The sequence below is a fragment of the Embiotoca jacksoni genome, unplaced genomic scaffold (assembly GCF_022577435.1).
Source record: "Embiotoca jacksoni isolate LCO1_2020_lvr unplaced genomic scaffold, fEmbJac1.0.p SCAF_24, whole genome shotgun sequence".
Classification (NCBI taxonomy): domain Eukaryota; kingdom Metazoa; phylum Chordata; class Actinopteri; family Embiotocidae; genus Embiotoca; species Embiotoca jacksoni.
Window position 1 is genome coordinate 2,045,079 of NW_027185375.1, and position 25,885 is coordinate 2,070,963.

The 25,885-nt window shown below is 41.4% G+C and overlaps 1 protein-coding gene across 7 annotated transcripts; it reads right to left on the reverse strand.

Moving 5' to 3' along the window:
* Positions 1 to 765: 765 nt before the first annotated feature.
* Positions 766 to 25,622, reverse strand: phka1a (phosphorylase kinase, alpha 1a (muscle)). 7 transcript variants are annotated; one of them, XM_069158993.1, is made up of 34 exons: positions 25,335 to 25,622; positions 23,003 to 23,161; positions 22,848 to 22,891; positions 22,551 to 22,719; positions 21,786 to 21,868; positions 21,587 to 21,667; positions 19,839 to 19,937; positions 19,532 to 19,678; positions 18,921 to 18,974; positions 17,548 to 17,670; positions 17,314 to 17,409; positions 16,794 to 16,901; positions 15,092 to 15,170; positions 14,862 to 14,996; positions 14,664 to 14,773; positions 14,355 to 14,499; positions 14,087 to 14,165; positions 13,321 to 13,487; positions 10,708 to 10,869; positions 10,515 to 10,609; positions 10,225 to 10,370; positions 9,787 to 9,940; positions 8,952 to 9,110; positions 8,715 to 8,844; positions 7,965 to 8,066; positions 7,751 to 7,866; positions 6,423 to 6,458; positions 5,808 to 5,843; positions 5,481 to 5,510; positions 4,833 to 4,877; positions 4,510 to 4,671; positions 3,785 to 3,838; positions 2,733 to 2,933; positions 766 to 2,225 (listed from the first exon to the last, which is right to left on the reverse strand). In XM_069158993.1, the coding sequence occupies exons 2-34, from the start codon at positions 23,112 to 23,114 to the stop codon at positions 2,052 to 2,054; spliced, it is 3,633 nt and encodes a 1,210-aa protein (XP_069015094.1). In that variant the 5' UTR covers positions 23,115 to 23,161; positions 25,335 to 25,622; the 3' UTR covers positions 766 to 2,051. The 7 variants fall into 7 exon arrangements, with proteins under 7 accessions (XP_069015094.1, XP_069015092.1, XP_069015088.1 ...); XM_069158991.1 differs by having other exon boundaries at positions 13,420 to 13,487; positions 22,844 to 22,891; positions 25,335 to 25,621; XM_069158987.1 differs by having other exon boundaries at positions 22,844 to 22,891; positions 25,335 to 25,621.
* Positions 25,623 to 25,885: the final 263 nt, after the last annotated feature.

The following is a 25,885-nucleotide window of genomic DNA, read 5'->3' on the forward strand; positions in this document are numbered from 1 at the left end:
ATAAATAAAAACAAAAGATTTTTTTAATATAGTTTATTTCTACCTCGGTGGATAACGGACATCTTTTGACTGCGTGACACTGTCAATCAGGCAAAAAAAAAAAAAAAATAAGTCTGTGGACCTTTGACTTTGGGTTGTTTCGTCCCAGCGCGGTTCGCTGTTGCGCCATCATCAGAGTCCGGCTGAGCATTTGCAAATAAGCCTCCCGTCCTGGAGAGTCTGGACTCTCGCCAAATTCAAACTCACCGCGTTACCGCCGTCTGACCTCGATGTGCTCCGGAGTGAGAAAGGCCTTCTGCAATATTTTGTTTTGTTTATATATATATATATATATATATATATATATGTATATTTATATATAAAAATATATATATAAATATATACATGTATATTTATATATAAAAATATATATATGTATATTTATATATATATAAATATATATATGTATATTTATATATATAAATATTTATATATAAAAATATATATATAAATATTTATATGTATATATATAAACAAACAAAAAAATATAAAAATATAAAATATTTATTATATATATATATAAATATATATACAAATATATATATATATTAAAAAAAATATATATGTATATAAATATATATATATATTTTTTTTTTAATCAGGGAAAAAAACAAGCTAAACTTTCTTGTGTTGTTTTAGTTTGAAAAGAATATTCCGCTGAATTCACTTAAATTTGCTACACCGACAGCGTAATAAAATAAAAATTAAAAAACACTCAAAACAACAGATTTTTCCCGTTTTTATTACCGAATTAGTTCCAGAAATACTGTAAAACAACATCACACAAAAACGTGTTTATCCGAACGGCAGCAGTAAATTAAGGCACTTAAAGGGGACAGAAATCTGAATTTCGTTGAGTATTAAACCGACTTCACAGCATCGCATTTCAAAAGCGACCGAGTGCAGCGCACCACATGCTGACGACGTCCGACAAGTTAACGCAATAAAAGCCAATAATTGTCAAAACTACGATGTTTTTCGTTACGACGGAGTTTCAAAGTTAAACTAAAACGTCAGCATTCGCGTAGTTTCACTCACGTCGATGCTTTTTTTTTTTTTTTATCAGTGCAACGATGTTACGGCCGCGAAATCTCCAAAAACCGACGTGTCCTTTTCAAGATTTCTGACATCTATTTTTAGCCGTCTTTAATTATCAGTAGAGAACTATCAAATAAATAATAGATCGATCGTCTATTTAAATTTGTTATTCTATTATTTCATACAAGCACGCAGGACCGGAGGTAAACGGACGGCGAGTCTTAGTTGGCGAGCGACAGTCGTACCGCGTTTGGTAATAAATTAGGATCGGTTAGAAGAATTAGTCCGAAGTCGCACGGTCGTCGACGGTAACGACAACAAACGTCTAAACAAAAGCGAAGGCAGATACCAACAACAACATCAGAAGCAGCGGTGTGAAAACGATTTTTTTTTTTGCACGAGACCGTCGTTACAATCATTATTACAGATTTAATCGATACATTCGGATGGTTTTTTTGTTGTTTTTTTTGATGGAAAAACATCACTTGAGGACGGAAATGTATCTTTGTCGGTTTAAAAGAAGAGTCGAGTCTTTTTCAGAATTTGTTTTTTTTTTTAATGTACCTTTTGTGACCTTCTGTATCCGTGACCTGTCTGCAGCAGAAGCGTTTGTCGGGTTTGTGTCGACGGTAACGAAAATATTACAGCACGGCGAACGGACGATTTGTAAAAATTTGGCTGACGTTGCAGTTTTGTGCGGCGACCCGACGGTAACCGGACGGGCTCGGGTAAAAGACGGGGAGGTCGCCGCGGCGATCGAGTGACTCTGCACCTTAAATCCCGTAAAATGAACCGACGCGTCCCGTGAAGCTGATTCCGTAACGCGACGCTCCGCGTGAACGCGCGGCGATTCTATTTAAACTCACGTTTCGTTTATTCAAACTTTCGCGTAAAAAAACAAAACAAAAAACAAACACACACACAAAAAAAAAAAAAACCACCGCGCGATCTTCTCTTCTGCCGCGCCGCCTCTCTCACTGCACGGCGCACGAGCCGCCGGGCAGGAAGTCCTGCACGTACGCCGCCACGGCTTTGGTGAGGTAGGTCATGCTCCCGAAGCGGCCGCTGGGGGCGCTGTCGTACAGCAGCCTGCACACTCCGGTGGACGGGTCCCTCTCCAGGATGTGCTCGTCCGCTCCCAGGTCGCTCTGGAGGGGAGGAGCGGGAGGGATGGGAGGGGGGTGGGGGAGGGAGAGAGAGAGAGAATAAAGTACCCGTCTCGGTAGATCACATTCGTATTGTAGTTCAGATTTGGGTGTTGCGGGTGTCACCGTCACCGTCACGCCAGTTCGGCGCAGTTTGGAACCGGAAGTGACCGTATTTGGATCGGGCCCGATCTGATTGGGAAACTGACGACACTAAGTCCCGCCCACCGATAGCGCAAACCTGACTGCCTGTCAATCAAACATTGAACACGGCTTTTTGAGGCTTAATTTTTTTCGAATTAATGACGGATTATTTTTAGACGGACCGCCAGAAAACGAATAAAAACTTTAGAAGTCGAATGGGAGTCTACGGAGCCGGAAGCTTTTCGGTGCCAAACCCCTAGTGGCCCTCGGTGGTATTGCAGTTTAAGGCACTTCTGCACCGGCCTCATTTTTCGGACCCGGAAGCGACGGACACTTTTCTACACGGTCTCTGGTGCCGGTGCCGACCTGGTCCTTGCGGAACATGTCGTTGGCCTGCTGGACGATCTTCTCCACGTGGATGATGGAGCCGATGCTCGGGATCTCCACGTCGGCGAGCATGGTGAGGACCAAGATGGCCTCCACCAACAGCTGCCGGTACTCGGGCTGAGGGACCCGGTTCAGAACCGTCTCCACGTGGACGGCGAACTTGAGCTCGCCCGGGGTCATCTGGAGGTGGAGAAGCACAACATATACATATGTAAAATATAACAGAATTCAGAGTCAATTAAAGGTGTCCAGGCGTTAAAACTTCATTTTAGGAGACCTCAAGGAGATTTAACCAATTAGATTACAGACTGAAGTACCCCCCCGCTGTGCTGCAGAGCTTTCACAGGTGAAATGAATCAAACGTAAATTCTAAATTATTCTATAAACGGAAGAGATTTTGAACAAGACCTACATTTATGTGTTTGATAAGAAACCACAATAAGTGTCCCGAGTCCAAAAATATGGCGCAAAATCCAGATTTTGTTCACATAATTTTTTTATTTTTTTTTAACTTATACCACCTATTATTTTCAAATATCAGGAGACTTTTGTCGTGTATTATCACCTAAATAAAATTGTCTATCCAACTCACAAATCACAGCGTGTAGTTGTAAAAACTAGAATGACAACAAACTGGTAAATGTGTACATAAATACATCACAGATTTGATCTAAAAAGTAATCATGTGAAATACAGAAGAAGAAAGATGATGATGATTATTTTGGGAGCTACAAACAGGTGCTTTGCAAAATGACAAATATCCAGATTCACTCTGGTTCTTAATAGTTTTATAAATCTTCTCTTTCGTTTTTTTAAGATCAAAATGTTGTGGAAGACATTTATTTTCAAACGGAAAATATCTTGACATACATTTAGTTCTTCGAATATTTGCTTTTATGTCTTAAAATGAAGTTCTTTATATGTTCCGTTGCTTAAAAGCAGCGATTTAGATGCGACATCACTATTTTTTTTGTCCCCCCCGCCTCATTTACATGCGAAGTGTGTGAGCATGAACTCGGTGGATCTCTCACCTCTCTGGTGGTTGAAGATGGAAGAACGAACCCCTCTATGGACAGACCGTGGCACTGCAGGAAAATACAACAATAAGATCAATACTTTGTAGTGAAAATGTGTTCAGAAATCTGTCTGTGTAACTATTCTCCCCCTTTGAAAGTTATCTGAAGGCTAAACGCGTCTTAAAAAGCTCCAGAATCCACCAGATGAACCAAAACCGTTAAGTTCATGTTTTATTTTTAAATCTACAGGTTTTTTTTTTTTTTTAAATCACAAACAGAAATGTTCTTAATTCAATTAAAAGACCATTTCTATCAGGATGATCCTCTTTGTTCTGAATGACGCCATTTTTCCGGATATTTTCAGGAGACGCGATGATTGAAAACTTCTCGTTGGCGTCGCTGCTTCATTTTAAATTCAATCTCAGTTTCGGATTAATTATCCGCGTGTAAAATCCGTTAAAGTTTCCGTTCTTGCAACCGGAAGCGCGAGTTATAAAAGGCTTGTGTGTTAAAGCTGTAGAGGTTTACTGCACGTGAACCTTCATTTCCAAACTTCCGACTCCCAAGTGCGTCCTTAAGTTTCATCATGATTAATATAAATCGTGTCAGCGGTGAATTCGGCTTCAGAGCCACCGGACAGCTGACATTATATAAAGATCGATTGTTATCAGGAAACGCGGCTCAGACTTGTGACCGAAGCCGTTTATCTTCGTGAATAAACTCTTGTTTGTGTCTCCGACCTTCTGCAGGATCTTCCAGACTTTCTGGTAGAAGCCGACGGGCACTCGGTTCAGCGCTCCGTCCAGACGCCTCCTGCGCAGCCATTGGCCGTGTTTGGTGTCCTTGGCAACCGGAACGCACGCGGGGATGTCGAGGGATTCGATGGACGGCAGTCGGTACCTCTAAAGGAGGGGGGACGGGGACAAAAAGACGGGTCACTGAGGCTCCGCTGCTTTTGGAAGAACAGCGCCCTCTACCTGTTTTAAGGCACTCGGCAGGTTACAATCTGAAACGGTGGCTTAACAAATTGTGTGCAGAGGGGCGGATTCAGGAAAATCTTTACCCCAGATTCGATGTTTTCGATGTCCAGAGACTGAGATCGTGCGCCCTGAGAGGCAGAGAACAAAAACAGAAATGAGGGGAAAGAAACAACAAACAAAAAACAAAAAAGAGGCACAAAATGAAAAACGGCTGAGAAAAAAGAAAATGGGAGTGAATCGCCGAGCCGAACAACCCCAAAGCCAGCGGAGCGAGCATGCATGAATCCAAATAAAGGCAGGAAATGAAAACAAGAATTAATGAGCAAATAAACCGATTTTTACCCCGGGTTTTTTTATTTTTTTATTTATTTTTATTGAATACTAATTTGGGGAAAAGTTTAACAATAAATATTTTTTGCTAAATTAACAATTACAGGTGATTAATTGGCCAATAAATATTTTTTTTTTTAATAAATTATACATTTTGGGGGTTTTAAAATGTTGGTTTTAATTTTCTAGAATTGAATAAACCAAACAATTCATCGATGAAGCAATAAATAATTGGTGATGAAAGCAGTGGTTAGCTGCAGCTAAACTAACAATAAATACGAATTAACCGCAGATTAAAGTTGCAGTGCAATTGACTTTGCAGCCACAAGTTAGAGGAGTGTTAATCGCTCAAAATGTGCTGAATCGTCTCGGATTAATGGACACCCAGTGAGCACCGTCACCTTATGAGCGGGAGTAGTGGACGGGTCGAACTGCAACGGAGAAAAGAAACATCCACTCTGCGTTACAGGTTGATCGATCTACAGAACCCGTTTCCACCCAAATCCCATTAAAAACAACAACAACAACGTGTGAATACTGACACCTCCTCCTGCTCCATCATATATCACCATTACCACCTCCAGTCGGCTCTGTCAGACACGAGCTGCGCTCCGTCTGCAGCAGTCAAATTCAAACTCCACTACAGTTTTCTATCCAGTCAAACTTCAGCTAACTCCTCCTCTCACTTCTTCCACATTCTTATTTATGAATATAATCGTCGTCGTCACCTTCACCGAGTCGGTCAAAGACACCCTGCGGTCCATCTGCAACGGAGGAAACACAATCGGCTGAAAACAAAACAGGACACGTCGCCCGAGGACGTCACATGCGCGTTTTTTCATGCACCCGTATGCGGACTCTGACGTATTAAACCGGTAAAGTTCTCCTTTAAGAGTTCCTTCTCAAAACTTGGAAACGGCAGCCGACAGAACAAGATCATCTCGAGCCGAAAGCTCAGGTAAAAAGCCAGGAAGTGGCCCTTGATTTGAGGCGGTTTAGTCAGCTGCTCCCGAATCAAATCCGGCTTAAACATCTACGGCTTCATGACGAGCGAGTAAACTCAAATGCGATGAAGACGACTATGTGATGCAGCTGGAAGCTCTGGAGCCAGCAAGAGGGCCTGGAGTTTATCTTGTAATCTCCCGACACCGAAAATGAACAACCTTCCTAACCGATCACGCGGCCATCCAAACGTTCGATTTAAAAAAAAAAAAAATAATTATTCCGATCGGTGGCGTTTGCGCCCTCGCGTTGTTGATCGCTGATGATGTCACGGTAAAACGAAAGAAAGAGGAAACGGAGGAAACGCAGTGAGAGTTGATATTCCTTCGTGTGATCGTCACCTGAAATGGATCCGTCGCGGACGACCCGCGCTCCGCCTGAAACACAAACACCATGTTATAAATAAATCACCGTTTTAATTGATGCCTCGATCGGCTGGAAGAATTAAGACTCATTTCCTCCATTCAAAAACTCGATTTTTTTTTTTTTTTCCTTCGTCAAACCCTTCAAATTAACCAACAATCGGCTTTACGAGATTTTTAAAACCACACGCTCTCCTCTGGTGCAACTTTCGTTTCCCCGCAAACTATTTTTCCCCGCCAGGTGAATTAGCACCTAATTTAAATGATCGTCGTCACCTTACTCGGGTCCGTCAAAGACAACCTGTGGTCCAGCTGCAAAAAGAAAACAGTCAGTTTGCCAAAAAAAAAAAAAGCTCAACATTTTCAAAATAAAATTCCTTTCCTGCCTCGATCTCTATCTCGGGGGGGTGGGGTGTCTCCAATCTTTTTCTTTTTTTTTTTCCCTCTGAGAGCTCCTCTACTTCTACAAAATAAAAGTGTCCCAAGAGCTACTCGTGTTTAGTATCATTTATTCACATAGCTGAGCTCCGCCAGTTGAATAAACTTCTTTGATGTCAACATAAACGTCAACATTACGTCACGCTTCAATTTAAAAGCATGTGCGTGCTTTGTTTCTGCACGCATCTCTTTAATTGTTTTTATCTGAAGGAACTCTTGTGTGGCCAAACTGCTTTGAAAAGAGTCAAATAAAGAAATTAAGTGTTCTGATATAAGATTTAAATCAATACAATCCAGTGTTTCTTCTTCCACTGGGACCCCCCCCGTCCCTCCAGAAAGAAACACCTGTCTAAATCAAAACCTGGTAACATGGCTGTGTGAAACTGGAGGGCTTTTCATTTGAAAAGTCTGCTCTCTCACTTTGCTCTCTCACTCACTCGGCGGCTCTTCATAGCTCCGCCCCGCTGTTGCGGTCCACCCGCAAAATAGCGTATTTATGTTATGTAACTAATTTATGAGCATCGTTCTCTCTCAGACAGGTCAAAAAAAAAAAAAAAAAGGTTAAATTGATGGCTAAAATAGACCTTTAAGTCTGTGTGGGGAAACACTTCATATTGTTCGAACCTTCCGCCATTTACACGCGGCGTTCTTCTGGTAGATGCGATGTACAAGTCGGAGAGACACCCCTCCCCTCCCCCCCCCCCCCCCTCTATCTCCTCCTCTTCCTCAGCAGCTGCCGGTAGTCTAAATCACGCTTGACGACAAACGCTTCTCTCCGTCCGTGTCTCCCGCAGCGCTTCCGAGATGAGCTTCTTAACGGTGCGGCAGCCTTCCCGTATATAACCCTGTACAAAGTGTTTTGTCCCTACCATCTTCATGTCGCTCTTCAGTTTGCTGATGCCGGCCCGCTCGCTCTTGGTGGCGCCCACGTTACCGAGGTGATGGATGGAGATGGCGGGACTGACGCCGGCGTCCATCTCTCTAACTGTGGAGACGAGGAGGGGGAGAGAAGACAGGCGGCGCCGCGGTTAGCTCGAGTGAAATCTCCTTCGACGCGGGTTCTCGTGTCGCGGCGAGACCGACCGCTGCGCTGCACTCCGAACTCCTTCCCGCTGAGGATGTGGTGCAGCAGATTCTTCAGCTCAGACGGACTGAGACCCATCAGACTCTCCGTGGCCTCCTCGCCTGCATCAAAGAAAAAAAAAGTCCTTTCGCCAAACTGATTTCTTGCATGTTACAGTTCACAAAAGTAAAAAAAAAAAATTAAAAAAAACCTCTAAAATTCCAGCATGAAGAAGGTTTGCGCACCGAAACATTGTAAAGTGAGCAGCTGAGTGCGTGATTTGGTGTGAAGAAAAATGAGTTTCTTCATTTCTCTCTCTTCTTTGTTGCCCTTAACGATCAACAATCAAAGAACATTGAGGAGAAACTCGTGACGTACACCTAATAGTCATTTGCGGCTTTTTTTTTTTTTTACAAGACATAATAAGTTGGACAGAACACCCAGATAAACATTATATTTAGGTAATGTATTTTTTTTTTCACTGTCAATTTTGAGGTGAACTATCGCAGTAATAGTGTTCCGTTTCCCAACGTATGGACGTAAAATACATTAAAAAAAAATCCATGTCACAGCCTGTTAAAAGAAATTTATCTGGAAAGAATTGCTAAAATACATTCGTTTCCAGCTCCTCCAATATAAAGATTTTCCGGTTTTCTTACTCTCTTCTGGCCGTAAGCCGTGGGAACTACCGACCGAGCATTTTCACAGACCAAACCACTAATTGGTTCATCGAGAAGAACACGCCTCCGTCGTCTTCTTCTCCGTCTCACCTGAGCAGTTGAGCGACTGAGCCAGTTCGGTGGCCATCACCTGGATGATGAGACCGATTCTCAGACGGAACATCTCGCTGAACAGATTGGGCTGAGTCCTGATGCTCATCGCCAGGTACACCATGATCTCCTGGTTGGGAGGGGGGAAAAAAAAACGAAAGAAGAAAAACAAAGAAAAGATGAAGGACGAATACGAGGACAATCATTTCACAGGCGATGGAGGAGGATGCAACCGACCTGAGTGAGTATGGCCACGCTGATGTTGCCGCCGCTCGCCTCGTCGATGAGAGCTGCCAGCTGGTCCGGAGGGATCGGAGCCGTGATGGTTTTCTCTCTCGGTTCAGGAGGGAGGCCCACCGTCAGGTGCTTCTGGTGCGCCAGCAAATCAGAGCAGGCCTAACGAGAGATGGAGAACCAATCAGAAAAGAGAGCTTGAAAATGGGGGGGGGGGGGGGGGATGTTCTGGAGGAAGACAAAAAAAAAAATGGGTAACTAAAGACTTAAAAAGAACTTAAACCTACACTGTTACATGCAAAAAAATATTTTTCAGCTTTATATGATTAAATATATATAAGATACTACAATATTAAATATTTACAAACTTCCCTTTAGATACTTTTTCTGGTTTTGGTTAGAAAATAATAAATAAACCTACTGAAAATTCACGAGTTACACCAAAGTGTTGACATTTCGTATGTCCACATTTTTGACCATATTTCACAGAAATCCATGAAAGTAAACAAGAAAAAAAAACTTTGACCTCCAGGACTACCGAGAGATCAGAACCAATCAGAAAAGAGCTTCAAAATGTGAAGTGGGTCAAATGGATGAAGGTCCGGAGGAAGATGAAGATCTGGCCGTACATTTTAAGAATAAGAATTTAAAGAAAAGTCACCAAATCAACATGAGGGGCCGATCAAAGATACCACAGAGAAATGGGAAACTAAACTCCTATTTCTCCTCCCTCCCTTTGCACATTGGAAGTTGAATTAGTTTCGTTAACTTCCCTTTGGGACCTTTTTTTTGTTCACCGCCGCTACAAACGACGAATAAACTCGTGCGCGCGTCATACCGAGTCGAGCTCCTCCACCTTCTTCTTCAGCATACCGGAGATCATGCGGATGAGGCCCCAGTGTTTGAGTTCGCCCGCCTTCTCGTAAAGGTCGGTCAGCAGAGATCTCACCGTGGAGCCGGCGCCGTGCAGACGGGTGTCCCAGTCCATACCTCTGTCAGAGGCACAAACACAACAGAATCCTTATTGGTCTACTTCAAGTCAATCATTCTAGTTCTCGTGTGCTAAAGGAGATCATTTTGAAATGATGTCGGGGGGGGAAATACGGGTGGGGTGAGGGGGGGGGGGCACAAGGTTATTGAGCGGACCGTGGCTATGTGTGGAGAGACCATTCCGTCAAGTACGTCTACAAATCTTCGCCTCTATAAACCGGATCAATCCAATTTTTAAGACCTGGAGCATTAATCGAAACGGCCTCTGCTAAATGACGCATCTCACTTGTCTTTGAAGAGGATGTAAAGTATATCGGCCTGGTCCTGGAGACACTGCGTGTCTTTCAGCAGCTGGACCAACGCGTCGTAGTCGATGTGTCCGCTGGCGTCTCTGGGGACGCCACTCTCCGCGGTGACCGTCACCTCCGGACCCTGCAGGGAGAGGGGACGGACGAACGGACGGAAGACAGGAGTGTTTAAACGGGTACGTAGCGCACGAGGAGTCTTAAGGCGCGCGTGCGAGGAAGAAGACGGGAGCAGGAGCTTGAGGAGGATAAAGGGAGAGGAAGAAAGGACCTGAGTTTCTTGCGGCGCTGAGGACTCTGGGAGATTCAGGTTGAGCAACGGCTGAGGGGAACGAAACAGCTTGTTCGGCAGGTACATGTTGACGTCTGGACGAAGACATCGAGAAACACAAAAGAGTGTTATTGTCGCCTGAAAGTACGTCATGCGTTATTTCGTCTCGGTTCCGGATGGTGGATCCACTCACTGTGTACGTCGAGTTCCTGAGCCTTGTTCTTCAGAGACACCATCTCCTTGGTTTTGGTGGCCGCCGCCTTGAACCTGCCCAGAGCTCCCGCCTTAACCTTGGGCTTCACGGGGGCAGAGTGGGCCAACAGGTGGTCCAGGTACTGTGCGAGGTCGTCAGCCTCTGGAGGAGGGGGAGTGGGAGAGCACAACGAAGACAGTGGGACAAATAAAACAACTCGTTCTTGAACAGTGGCAGTTTCTAAAGTCACAAGACCGAACTCACCTTTCTTTGGCGTTCACACAAGTCCTTAAAAAGTCAGTGCATGTAAACTAAACCATCTGAACTGTCCGAATTCAGGAAAAGTATTAAAGTGTCTGTAAGGAATTGGTTATTTAACGTGATATTATTAATAAGTAACATTAAAGGGTCGGTTCACCGTTCACCCAAATTCCACAGAAAACAGGTTTTTCTATGCAAACCCGAAAGCATCTATCAAAGCGTTCAGTTTAGGTTTTATCTCGAGAGTAATTAAATAGCAGCTATATTCTTCAGTGGTTCAAATATTATTATTTTTTTTAAATAAAGTTGTAGTGCTTTATTTACCATCAGTGTTTTGGGGTGGAAGCAACTGCAGATATTTCAAACTTGTTTGCATGAATATTGGGTGTGAAATATTGGGTGAACTGTCTCTTTAACGTGAATATTACAACAGTGCTTTATTAGTCGCTGTCAAAACGCTTGCAAAGCACGATGCATTCAGGAACAGACGGCAGCCGTCAGGCGAGGTCGCTCTAAAACATGCTTTGTTTATCGATTTCGAGCGGTCGTGCAGTGAACGCGAGCAAACAAATGCGTTATTGTTTTCATCGTTCGTTCCTAACTATTACCCCACATGGTGTCCCAAAGCCCAGAGGGGAGAGAACTCACGGGGAGGTCAGTGAAGCAGGAAGTGGTATATAATGAGAATCTAAAAGAGGTTACTAAGTTTCCGTTAGAGGTAAAAGATTTGTTCTTCGTTGGATTTATGAATGGGGTAGGTTCAGTTCGGATAAAAAAAAAAAAATTAAAAAAAAAACCTGTCGGATTAATTGACAAAGGGAATTGTTAAAAAGAAAAACATCAGACATAGACATGATGTAATGTTTAGTTGTTCCTGGGTAGGTTTGAGTGTCTTGGTTAACAGTGGTATTAACAGTGTATAAAAGACAAAACCATCACTACTTTTCCCGTATGTACCACTACGTCAGTGGTTCTCAACTGGTGGGTCGCGACCCAAAAAGTAGCCTGTGGTGCCATTTGGGATGTGCGCATGGAAAAAAAAAAAAGTCAAACTTTTATTTTGAAGTCTACAGAACTTCTGCTACTGTGCTTTTATTTTGAAGGGCATCACAGGACCCCAGTAGCCGTTTGCTGCAAGTTATCATGACTGTATCGTCATCACGTCAGTAATTGGCGGTAAAACAAGCATTTGAAGAAGTTTAGGATTAGATAAGTCTGACTTTTTATAGAATTCAAGATAAATCTGAGTTTGTTTGTTTTTTATTCAAGACAAGTCTGACTTTCCAATTCAAGTTAAGCCTGAATATGTTTTCAATGCAAGAGAAGCTTGACTTTCTATTTAGTTCGAGAAGTACTGACTTTTTATTTAATTCAAGAGAAGTCTGACTTTTTTTTTTTTTAAATAAGTCTTTATATCATACGGTTTAATTTAGAGTCTTGAAACTTGATGAACATCACCAGTTTAAACTTGTTTGAAAAACATACATGCCTGTAGTTTACACAAATTCTATGTAGATTTTCTCACATTTTTAAATTCACAAATATGCATGTTTTCTTTTCACATCTTTACAAAGTGTAGTCCTTTGTTAACCTCATTTCAAGGCGCATTCTTTAACATTTCACACAGTCGGATTCTTATTCACCCTTATTTGAACCAACAATTAACTTTTCAAAAGCTGACTGATTGATAAGCTTTTTAGAAGGTGCGCAATATTCTTAAACAGTGAAATACAAAAGCCTGATGCAAGATTATTTCATCAAAATATTTACAATTTAGTAATGGTAAACTTTATTTTTAAACGAGAAAAATGATTTGTTCGTGATCTCAATTAAATGGACTTTATGAAATTATTCAAAAAATAAATGAGAATAAACTAAGACAAAACAGCTTCAGCAATAAGAATTATTACGTGTGTCCAAAACATTCCGAAAGTTTAAACAAGTATATGTCTGTAGTTTAGGAAAGGTCGACCTTTAATTTTATTGGGTTGCACTTCTTTTTTTTTTCTTTTTTTGTGTGCGTCATCTTTTTAACAGTGCATGAAGGTGTTGTGTATATTTCTTCCCAATTTTTTTGTGAAATAAATTTGAGGCACCAAAAAAAAAAATTCAAAAAATGTTGGTCAAATGACCTGTTGAGAACCACTGCTCTATGTTCTACAGCCTGTCACTGTACATGTATTTTAAAAATACATACTACTCAGAATGGTCAGACCAACCATGAAAAACAAACAAGCGCCACCTGGTGGCTTAAAACTCAATATCAATACTTAAATCCATATTTGTTTTTTTTTTTCCCCCCACAGTTGGTGTCACCATTCCTGTCCAGCCATCCCTTTTCTATTTTCTTACCATCATCATTCCGCAACTCATGCACGTATCCATCGGCGTCACCATCATCATCATCACCATACTCTTCATCGTGGCGGCCCATGCTGCCAGAGCCCTTACCATCCAGGAAGCTGAGATGAGCGCAACAGGAAGTGGTCAGGAACTCCGACAGCTTCCCCGTCTGGATCCTGAAGAAGAAGAAGGAGAAGGAGAAGAAGAAGGAGGAGGAGAAGGTGAAGGAGGAGGAGAAGAAGGAGGAGGAAGAAGAAGAAGGATGAAGAAGAAGAAGAAGGAAGAAGACGAAGAAGAAGAAGACGAAGAAGAAGAAGGAAGAAGACGAAGAAGAAGAAGAAGAAGAAGAAGACGAAGAAGAAGAAGAAAAAGAAGAAGAAGGAAGAAGACGAAGAAGAAGAAGAAGACGAAGAAGAAGAAGAAGAAGAAGAAGAAGAAGAAGAAGAAAAAGAAACCGGTGGGAGAGGTTTGTGGAACTTAGCAGATTTTTTTTTTTCTTTTTAATTGACTTTTTGAAAAGTCTTTATGTTGAGAATACTTAAACAGCTGAAATCAAGATGATGATGCACGGTACAGAGGAAAGCCTGAAAATCAATTAAAACAGACAAAACAGAAAAGTTGTGCCGCTAAAATGACAAAAAGCCTCGATAATCTATAAAACATTGCAGCAGAAACATAAAAAAGACCAAATAAAGTGAACGTTTATTATAGATTTTTTTAAATTTAGGAGGAAAAAAAACAATCCGATTTTCTAAAATAAGAAGACGGAATTCACCTCGCGCCTCCATAATATCCATCCTGTAACTTCTTCAGCATCGCCACGACGGCGGGGTCCAAGTTCGTGTGATCTTCAGCTGAAACAAAAATAGAAGAATACATCCGAGCACAGAGATAAAATAATAATAATAATAATAAAAAAAAATAAAAAAAACATTTGAAGCATCAGGTGTTTTTAAAGTCTGAAGAAACTCAAACAATGTGTCATTTTTGCACGTTTCATAGAAGACATTTTAACCGGATGTATTCGAGGTACAAATCCTCACTCAGCATGGTCTGCGAGATGGGAAACGTGACAGTCGGTCGACCCGTCATCCTCCATCTGGACGACAGGTAGGAGATTTCCGTCCTCAACATCTCCACGATCATTTTGTTGTCCAACGCCATGTAGAACTGCTGGTGGTCGATGAACTGGAGGGGTTTTAAGCGGCGGGGAAGAAGGACGATGATGGCAAAATGTTTTTTGTTTTTTTTTTACGATCGACGGTAATAGAAATAGTGGCACAAGTTTTAATAGCCTGGATCTGTTTTTTTTGTATTTAAGATATTTCGCCGCTCCGTTTTGTCTTCCTGACCTGAGGTGTGAATGAGAACATGGTGTTTCTGATGGTGTAGAACTTAGAGGTTCCCAGCACTCCTATTCTCCTGTGGGGTCGTCCGGTCAGACCCAGCCTCGGGTTGCGACCTGAAACACGGCGGGAGGAAGGAAGGAGGGTGAGTAAGAGGCTTTTCAGCACGGCAGTGGAGATCGAAGTCGTCCCCTGAGGTCGCACCGAGTCGGGCGTAGATGTGGCTGAGGACTCTGGACGGCTGCACGTGGATGGGATGGATGTCGGCCACGGTCTCCACGTCGATGCCGTTCTTCAGCAGCAGCTCTTTGATCTCCTCCGTCTCTGCCAGAATCGACACTAGAGGAGGAGAGAGACATGTTTTTTTTTAAACCCCCACAGTCCATTGGCTGACAGATATATTTTATTCAAATATATTTTCAGTACTGACTCACCCTGGACGACCACGTCAGGTTTGGGGATGGTGGAGAAGCGTCGGTTCAGAGGGTCGATCTCTCCGGGGGCCAGAAACCCCTGAAAATATATGTATATATATATATATATATATATATTTTTATTTTTTATTTTTTAATTAGTCACATAATCAGCACAATCGAACATTGTTGGACATGACCGTCGACATTTTGTGTCCTCAGTCGATTCTGAACTTGTGAAATTGACTTTGAATAATAAATTTGAACTGGTTGTAAAACATGGTTTTATAAACCTGCGCGAAAACACATTGTTTTCTTAGTCTTTGTGCATAACCTCAATTCTAGGGACATTTTGGAGCAAAATTTTACGTCGATTTTTAGGGTCTTAGATTCTAGATTTCAACGATCTAGAATGTTGAAATGAAATTCACAAATATGCATGTTTTTTTTTCACATGTTTGTGTGATCCTTAGTTGACCTCATTCTTTAACATCATTGCACACACTCAGATTACATTACATTACGTTTCATTTTGCTGACGCTTTTATCCGAAGCGACTTACAATAAGTGCATTTCAACCATGAGGGTACAAAACCCAGAACAACAAGAATCAAGAAAATACAATTTCTTCAAGAAAGCCAAACTACAAAGTTCTATCAGTAAGTGCCATTTTAAGCTACTAAAGTTCTACTGTTCAAGGTAAAGTCTGAAGAGGTGTGTTTTTAGTTTGCGGTGGAAGATGTCCAGAGTTCCCGCTGTCCTGATGTCATTGGGGAGCTCATTCCACCATTTAGGAGCCAGGACAGCAAACAGTCGTGATTTTGTAGAGTGTTTAGCTTGCAGCGAGGGAGCAACAAGCCGATTGGTAGAAGCAGATTCTTACTCTATTACTTTTTTTATCTTAATTGATTTTTCAAAAGAGGACTGATTGATTATCAGGTTATTAAAAACTGTGCAATATTCTTAAACTGTAAAATAAATGTCTGATGTAAGACTATTTCATAAAATGTCTGCAACTTTAAAATGATCAACTTTGTTTTAGTTTTTTTTTTTTAAAAGGAGAAAAATAAATTTAAAAAAATGTATGATCTTAATTAAATTGACTTTATGAAAAGATATGAAAAGATTAAAAAAGAAAAAAAAAAAAAAAAAAAGAATAAAAACAGTTTCCAACAGGGTCCAAAACATTTAAAAGGATTAAAAAGATTTAAATGAGAAGGGATTAAATCAACAAAAACACAATTAATAAGTAAAAAATATGACTTATATAATCAGCAAAGTGTCATATATATTAGTATTTTATTTTAATTTGAATTAGCCCAACATAGTAGCTAATAATCTCGTGGTATGAACCCGTCTGTCTCTGGCATCTACAAATGTTGACAAGTGAAACGAGACGCTCATCAACCAAACGAAAGGCTCTATCACACAAATACAACTCTCCAAATTATTGGCAACTAATCAGAAACAAATACATTAAATTCAAAGTTTATAGGCGTAAATAATAAAAGAATCTTACAACACCTATTTTTTTTTTTTTTTTATCATAAGAGTCTGAAATCTTTAACCACAGCTCTGTACATTTGGAGTTATTGAGGATTAAATAGTGAAATTTTAAAATCCGCCAGCAGCTGCTGCAGAAGGGAGTTTACTAAATGCATCATTAATATCCAAAAGATGACATATTCCGCGCTATGTATCTGTTCATGAAATGATTGCTCACCTCGGACAAAAGGTTTCCCAGGATGTACAGAGACTGTCCCCACTTCAGAGGACATTTGCCCATCGGAACTCTCTCCACCGTGTGAGGGTTCCCGTATTCCTCCTCCACCTGTTTCAATATACAAACAACATGGACAAAAGTTATTAGATAGATAGATAGATCGATAGACAGACAGACAGACAGACAGACACTTTATTAATCCCTGAAAGGGAAACCTTTTCGCTACAGCAGCATATATAGGTAGAGGTCAAAGCAATAGAAATGACAGAATAAAAAATAGAGGCAGTAAGAAAAAATTTTATATAAAAAAAAAAAATTCAAAATGCACATTATACACACAAATAAAAACAGAATATTAAATTGAACTAAACAACAGTGCAACGAATTAAACAAACAAACAAACAACAGAAATAAAGAAATAAATATGACGCATTTAACGCGACAGGAATTAATTTAAACTAAGAATCCAACACTATGAAGCTATTAAAACCACCCGACAAAGATTAAAAGCAAGTCTCACCTTGTCTGCGGGAACGCTGTAGAGCTCCGGCACCAGACGTATCCCGTCCTTCTGTTTAATCAGGATGCCCTCCAGAGCCGCCTGGTACTCCTGCACCTGCATCGCGTCAGACATTCCCCTTTGTGAATAACCAGGTGTGTGTGCGTGTGTGTGTGTACGTCACATCACAGAGTGATGACACACACACACACACACACACACACACACACACACACACACACAGGTGTGAATTACCTGTTCTGGGCTGTTGATAAAAATACCGTCCAGTATGAGGTAGGTCCAGAACAGAGGCCACTCGCACTCGATGTTCTCAAACAGCTTCAGCTCGGCCGACTCGTAATACAGTCGGTTTGGATCCTTGATGGGAGGCAGAATAAGAGACGGGGAGACCTGTTTGGTGCCGAAATCACTGAGTGCAAAATGAGATATTTCACTGATCCAGACAGGGAAAACAAAAAAAAAATCAACATATCTGAGCCCGACGGGGATTTTTAGTGACGCGAGACTTGAAAGCTGATTCCAAATATTGAGTCTAGTTCCTCCAGGAAATATTCCTATTCTTTCATAATATCACCCGACTATATTTTCTTGTAGTCACACGTACACTGAGGGTTGCTGACTCACCGAATATTAGTATTCGTGTGTATAAACCGTCACCCTTATTTATTTTAATCGCTAAAAATCTAGAAAAGAAAACATATAAAACTGCTTTATAAATTATGGGATTGAAAGAAGGTGAGATGGTTTGTATTTTCACTTTGTCGAACTTCCACTTTATGTCCTTTATTGATTTCCTAAATGATGATTTTTACGATGTCTTCTTTAGGTATTACGATGCTCATGTTTTCCGTCATATCATGTGTTGTCATGTGTGGTTGTTGTTGAAAACAAATTCCCCAATAAAAATTTCATTCATTCATCAGAAGGAAATGAAAAAGAGAAAAAGCATTTATGATATTTTCGATTACAAAAGTTTTTTAGTTTTGAATTTCAAACAGTTGGCTGTCTACATCTTAGTAAAGGTTTGTAGACTGTGAAAACACCACAGACACTGATGTCCAGGACTTCATTATTTTATCAACAAGAATATATAAAAATAATATATTATAAAGTTGCCAAAACAACAATCATAAAAGCATTGTTTAAAAGCCAAGAACCAGAAAATAACAGCAGAAATGGACACGTCAGATGTAGTGAGATGTTAAAATATTAACAAGGTTTGCAAATTTTATCTTCACGATTAATTTACTGCCAATAAATAAACCTGCTTTCTATCAAACATATTTTGTGATCCAACAGCCTCTTTGAAGTCCCCATCGTGAAACGGCGGACACACAGACCCAGACCGGTTTCTATTGGTTTAACTTCCTGCTTACTGTAGCTCCCTCGTAACAAAAAAAGGGGAAAGTTTAAACCTTTAAAAAAAAAAAAAGAAAGACTCTTTACATGTTCACTGTCAACATGTAACGTTGTGACTTTGTGCCTGAAATCTTGCACTTCCTCAGGTGTCCACAAACATCATCTACCGTCTCTGAAGCCAAATAGAGTGACCGGAATAAATGACGCGACGGGAATGATCAGACAACCAGAGCGAGCGGGTCGTTTACCTCTTTGGGCGTTTTGTGTCCGTCTCTGAGGAACCTGCAGCAGCCGTATCGACCCTGAACACACCGAGAGAGGAAATCAAGAAGGGCGCAAATGATTTGAACGTTCAGCAGCAAGTTCAATTTCATTTAACGAATACGAGATTTGTCGTCGGAGAAAAACAACTTTCTCGACCGCATTTATTTTTTCCACTTCCTCAGAATTTTCTTGGCTGTTAATTTGCACTTTAATTTGATGCAGGGAAACATTCAGAGCTGAAACAATTCACTGATCGGCTGATCGGATGCCTGGTTGGTGGGCTGTAAAAACACCACAGACCAGTTTGGAAAAGTCTAGCCACTTTTTATCATTTCATTTCTACAAATCATATCAATACATAAGATATAAAGTTATAGAAAAAATATGCTGGTTGTAGCTTCTTAAATTCGAAGATGCGCTGAGTTTTCCTGCTTCTCTTTGTTGCTAAATTTCTCAGAAATCTGGGAAATTAATGCTTTGTAAATCAGTAAATTTTTAGAAAAAAATTCTACGTTTAATTATAATGAAAACAATGATTAATTGCAGCCACGTTGACCACGTCGCCGTCGACTGTAAATGGCGAACGTTCCTTCACCTGCAGTTTGGAGATGATCTCCTCCTTGGTCGTGTTGACGATACCGATGTCCTCGACGGCGAAGGCGGGGTACGAGATGATGGCCAGGACTCCGGCGTCCACTTCTTTGGAGATGGACGCTCTGGGTAACATGGACGTCAGGATGGACTGATGAGGGGGGAGGAAGAGGAAAGCGGGTTGTATTGTGTTGAGTTGAGTTGTATTGTGTCGAGTTGTGTCGTGTCGTATTGCGTTGAGTTGTATTGCGTTGAGTTGTGTTTTATTATATTATATTGTATTGAATCGAGTTTTATTGTGTTGTGTGTACCTGGCAGTGCTGTATGTCGTCAGCCAGAGCGTGCACCACAGATCCAGGTCCTCCTTTTGCTCCAAACAGGTTGAGTTCGTCCAACGCCTCCAGAGCTGCCTGAGAGACACGAACACTGACGTTTATTAATAATAATCATCATTAAAAACAGAAAAGAAGTGCATTAATACTGCAGATTAAAACATAAGCGTGTCCTCGTGTATCAGAGTACGACATTATGAACAGAATCAAATTAGACAGGCTTGTTGGCAGATTTTCACCCAGAAAATACACCGATCAGATCAAGCCACATTTTTCCCGGGAATACATTTATGTATTATAATTCTGGCTTATGCATTGCGTAATTAATTTATAAATAAAAAGAAAAGAATAAATAGAGATTGTGAATGGGTAAAGTACAGAATGTAACAGTTTAAGTATCAAACAGCCTCAACGAAAGTTTTTAACTGATATTAATGACCAATTACTGAACATAAATATGCACTTGTATTTGTTGCTTTTATTCAAATGTTTTAATCACCGTTTTGAATAGTTTTTTTAATGTCTTTCTTTTGTTGAAATGTGCTATACAAATAAACTTGCCTTGCCTGTATTGAAATGAAATTATAAAATAATCTCGCACATGATTATGCAACAATAATCAATGAAATCAGTCCGCTAACATATCAATAAAGACTAATAGTATGTAAACTATTAGTTCACTATTAGCATGAGTTGAAGTGCATATATTCTAACTATAAACTATTCATGTAGAAATGGTGCATACAGTACACCACATACATATTGTATTTATATCTATATATTTATATCCATCTCTATCTATCTATCTCCTCATATTGTTGTTTTAATGCTTCATTTATTTTTAATGGTTTAATTGTTCCACGTTTTTTGTGATTTGTATTAGTCTTTAGTCGATTTATGTTGTGTATATAAATAAACTGACTCGTCTCATACGTTACATCAGCTGCATGTTAACGCTGCTTCATTCAAGGCTGCTGTTACAAACCACAAGAACTCCACGTATTCCACAGCAGGGGACGTCCTGCAGAGGTGCCAGTTTCCACAGGCCTAAATTAAACTCTGTCTGTGTGTCTGCTTGTGTCTGTCAGTGTGTGTGTGTGTGTGTGTGTGTGTGTGTGTGTGTGTGTTCGCTGCCTTGAGTACTGCGAGTCCCATGTTTATTTCTGAGTGGAACTCCATTCCCGGAAGATCACAGAGAACCCGACACCTCCTGTTGGCTGCTGGCGAATGACAGCGCTGGGTCAGACTCACAGAGGAGGGGGGGGGGGGGGAGACAACCTTCTGCTGTGTGCCAAAACTTCAAAATGACGACGTTCGTCAGGTATTTTAAAGCTTCCTTACACCTGCAGGATGTAGATGTTTATAACAGTAACATTAAAAACAGGCTCTTATTCTTTGCTCGTTGCTTCTTTGTTCTCAAAAATGAGATTTCGACACGAAGGGCTTTGCGTGATGACGTTAACGTGACATCAGGACGTGCTGTTGCTGCTGCGTAGCCTCTCCAAAACAACATCCTCCTATCCAATCCCCAAGCCGCCTCGGAGAGCCCGGGTCGTCTAAAGGTCAGCGTAAAGGCCGTGGCGGTGACTGGGCAACCTTCTGCCGTGCCAGACATTTTTACTGGAGCACCTGTTGTGTGTCTCCCCGGCGGGAAGCTGTGCTCGCGCTCGGCCCGCAGCCCACCGTTTCCCCTCAGCCTGCATTCACTGTGTGTTTGCGTCGTTCACCTTGGCCATGCCGATGGAGCTGGCGTTGATCTCGGTAATGCCCTGGTTGGTTTTGTCCCCTCTTTCCCACATCCCATAATCCTGCGGGGCAAATCGGACGACAAAAAAAAAGAGGGGATTAATGCGACATCGTTGCTTCGGAAAGAGGATTTCATGAAAAAAAAAACATGCTTTCTAATGTGGATGAACGGACACTTACAGCCACTTTGTAAGTTGCCTCGATGTAGAACATGAGGTTCTGAACCACGTCCACTTCATCTTGGGTGTAAACGATGTGAAGACCTGGCGCACAGACGGAAACATGCACACGTGGACGTGAATTCATAAAAGCTTAGACCTTCAAAAAGCAGCTGCAACCATGAGTTGATTAACTCAACGACATCTGCATGTATCTGCATCTATTTTGATATCATAAACTCAAATTTACATCTTTTTTTTAGATGTGGGGGCGAGATAATTATTGTGAAAGTCCAAAGAGACGCTCATTAATATTAACAAGCATGAGGCTGAAGAGACAAGGTGTAAAACTGTAGTGAGACGGGTTTTTGATACTTGAAAAGACAAAAAATATCTTCAATACGGATGTCAAGACACAAATAAAACACCAGAAATGTTCAAAAATGGGACCTTTAAGCAGTAAAGTAAAATAAATTGCGGTTTCTAGTTCCTCAGATATGAGAATATGATGCTTTTTTTTGGATCACACATGATAGTAAACGGAATATTTTGGGATTTTGTTGATTAGAAATAAAACAAGACAGCTGTCTCTGATCTGTGGGAAATTATGACGAGCATTTTTTTTTTTAGGTTAGGTAGTTACTTTATTATTTATTTATATAGCTTCTGGCATTTTCCAGCAAAATATCATGCTGCAATATTAGAGTGAAAGGTCAGAGGTCATTATTCAGATACATGTAACATCGAATTTGATCTTTACTGACACTACAAGCGAGTTGACCCGTACCGGATGCAGTCATCTGAGCGAGGAAGAACAGGAAGAGCGAGGTGGCGTCAACCTGCAGGTGACCCCACTGGTCGTCCCCGACGACCGGAGCGCAGGTCCTGGTGTTGTACTTGGCGTGAAGAGAGTCTGAGGTACTCCGGCTGTATTTGAACTTCTCCACTTTATCCAGCTGTGGAGAAAGAGGACGGTAACACGGTTTTACGACTAAACATAAAGGACTCGACCTGCCGGGCATCAAATAAAATAAATGAATAAATGGTCAGAGAGGAAGATGTAACTCCGAGACATCCTACCTGCCTCATTGTGCACTGGAGGACGCCTCTCATCAGCTTCACCACACTCTGGACACAAGAGAAGATTCAATGTCAGCATTTAAAACATGGCGACACCTCGGATTTTTTTTTTTTTTTTTTTAAAAAGGTGAACTCCCATGTTCTCCACCCCCCCCCCACCTGCTCCAGCTCGTAGGCCTTGGCCTTGTCCTCGTCCCTGTCCGCGGTCTTCCTGTAGGCCAGACTGAGGGCCCACACTGACACGATGCTGTAAACATTGTCTCTGACCCATGCGTCCGGCTGATCCGGGCTGCCGGGGAGGAGACCCGTTACCGGGTCCTGTCAGACACAGAGAGAGAGGTCAGAGGTCACGGGCCGGATCAGAATCTGATGACAATCGTTGGACAGTGGCGGTCGATGCTGATTGGTTAAAGGGTGATATAATAGTTTAAAAATGAACTCCAGGTCTACACCAATTAGGATGCAACAGTTGGAAACAATGGAGAGATGAGCCAGACCACAATATTCACACAGAGAATTTTGGGTCTGTAAACACTCAGCTGGTAAACATGGACATCTGGAATCAGAAACTTCTGGAAATTTTTGGAGTGTGTGGAAACAAGAAAAATTGCCTAGAAAGATGGCTATTTTTCTGTGAATATGGTAAAAAAAAAATTATAAAAAAATAAAAACAATAAACTTTAAGTTCGAAGCTAACTTTGCTCAAATTTCTGAGTGCGTTGTCCCCTTCCAGACTCACTGACAGTAAAACAGCACGAGCAGCTGGTCTGTATCTCGCTCAGCGATTTAACAAGACAGCGATTAAAAGACTGGATCGTTGCAACCTTTTCAAATCAGTGCTACATGTTCCAAAATCATACTGCCCATAAACCCTGTTTCTTCCCGCGTGCGAGTGAGGAGGCTGCAGCTTGTTCGGTGATAACAGCAGTTTAAAATGTGAAACTGTGCAGTTTTAACAGCATCACGTTTCCTCCTTAATTACGTAGCTCGTCTTTCTACGGCTGCTGCCTAGAAAGCAGCTGAACGATCAGCTTTTCTCAAGGTTTAAGTGTCATTTTTATTGCAGTTAAACAGAGACGGCTATTTCAACATCAAGCCGGCTTTCATCATGTACAAAGAAAGCGGTTTCTGGGCGAGTTGCACAACAACACAGCAAGGAAGTCGACATGTTTGACCTCACCGAGCAGAAGGTGCCGTTTTACTGATGGGACATGATTGCAGATCTATGATTACAAAACATACCTCCCACGAGTGCTTAATCAGATTATTATCATTGATGGCTTTTGGCTTGCAGCTGCAGTAAAGCCTTGGCTCTCTGTGAAAACATTGGGTCCTTAGTGCACTGATCCATCTGAGCAGTGAGCTGTATACAACTGCTGGCTGGCTCTGCAGCCCCTTGGGACGGATTCCAAAAGTGATCTCATACCGAGTTTGTCCGCTTTTCATGTCTCCGGTTTTTCCTGTCTACAGGACTGGCGAATTGAGGGGTTTGATAGGCGGAAATGAGAGATAACTCATCTAAAATCCACAACACACCCAGTACAAGAAGCAGAAGGGCTGCAGTTAATGTGTTCATTTTATTGTCCTTACTCTTGCCCTCTTAATCACCCACGCTTCCACTAGCATTGAACTAAATATTTGGCTTTTTCTATGTTTGTGTCTGCAAAGCTTTGCAAATTTTCTGCAACAAAAATTAAGTATTCTCGCTGCCGTTTTTGTATTTTTTATTCTGACCACAGGAAGAGGTGTACCACCATTTATGCGAGGTACACACATTTTGGAAAGTGTCCTCTTACTTATTTACAGGGTTTAGACTTGCTTTTTTGCGGTATAATTATGTTCACATCTCAGTTAGGCATGTAGTATTTCTGCACATACTTAAGTTGTCTGGTGGTGTTTTTCCTGCTTTGGGTTTGGTTTGATTTTTTTTTTTTGGTCCAGATAAAAAGGACATTTTGAATGGCACAGCACGCAAAACAATGATGTGCTTTTGACCTTCGTCTCTTTGCCTGTTTGTCTCAGCCAGGTTTCTTGTGGTGGCTGTCGTGACAGCACATTCTTACCCTTTTAATTTCAGACTGGGAATGTTTGAAACATCACATCACACGGCTGTCAGGTTTGGATGTCCACATACTTTTGGTGAGGAGCGTATTGGCGACGCTTAAGCCAACGGGTGGTCACATAAACGGTAAACAAAAACAACAACAACAACAAAAAAAAGCCCCAATGCAGAGTCCAAAGACATGACTGCGGCTCTACTACAATTACTGAAGATGCATGTGTTTGAAAGAGGACTGCAACCATGCCAAATATCACCTTACCTCACCTACTGCATGGAAAACATACGAGTTCTGGCTCTCACCGGACGAGCTAACTTTTACCTGCACATATGATAACGCCGCTGTTTTCCTTGACATATTTTCAAACTGTTAATGTCTTTAAATTGATGCATAAAAATTTTAAAAAAAAAAAAACACTTATACACACTCACTTGGTGCCGCAGGATAGTTTGCTGTACTACCCGGGCATAGTTGTCAAGTTTAACACCCGAGTTGCTCCTGCTTCTCATGTTGTCAACGATTCAGCCCGCGCGACGCCCAGAAGTGACGAACTTCCCTAAATGCTCGACATTAAAGTCATTTTTTTCGGCGCCGCAACGAAGTCCACGACGCCAAAAGAGAAGGCGGCTTTCACGGCGAAGTAGAAAAAGCTGCTGCCCCCGGCTGTCATAAAGCAAACAGCTCGACGACGGGAGGAGCGGACGGGTCCGGCAGCCGCAGCCGTAACCTGAAGCCGTTGTAAAATAGTCACCGGAAGAAGCGGCAGAGACGCCGGATGTTTGTTTGGAGACTCTACCTTCAAAATAAAAGGGTGCCAGAAAGGAAACTTTAAAAAAAATAATAATAAAAAAAAAAGTTAAAAACCATCCTCAGAAGTCAAGTATCTTAACACCAACCAGCAGGATGGACTTGATAGAGTACCGCTTGAATATTCTGGTGGATTAACCAACAGTTTCGGACCTCTACTTATTCTATCTTTGTA

Excerpts from the sequence above, each read along its gene's own strand:
- phka1a (XM_069158987.1), bottom strand. The coding sequence starts at position 25,412 with ATGAGAAGCAGGAGCAACTCGGGTGTTAAACTTGACAACTATGCCCGG. Across the intron at positions 9,111-9,786 it reads AGGTGGAGGAGCTCGACTCG|GCCTGCTCTGATTTGCTGGC; the intron begins GTATGACGCGCG and ends ATCTCTCGTTAG. Across the intron at positions 4,672-4,832 it reads TCGAAAACATCGAATCTGGG|AGGTACCGACTGCCGTCCAT; the intron begins GTAAAGATTTTC and ends CCCCTCCTTTAG.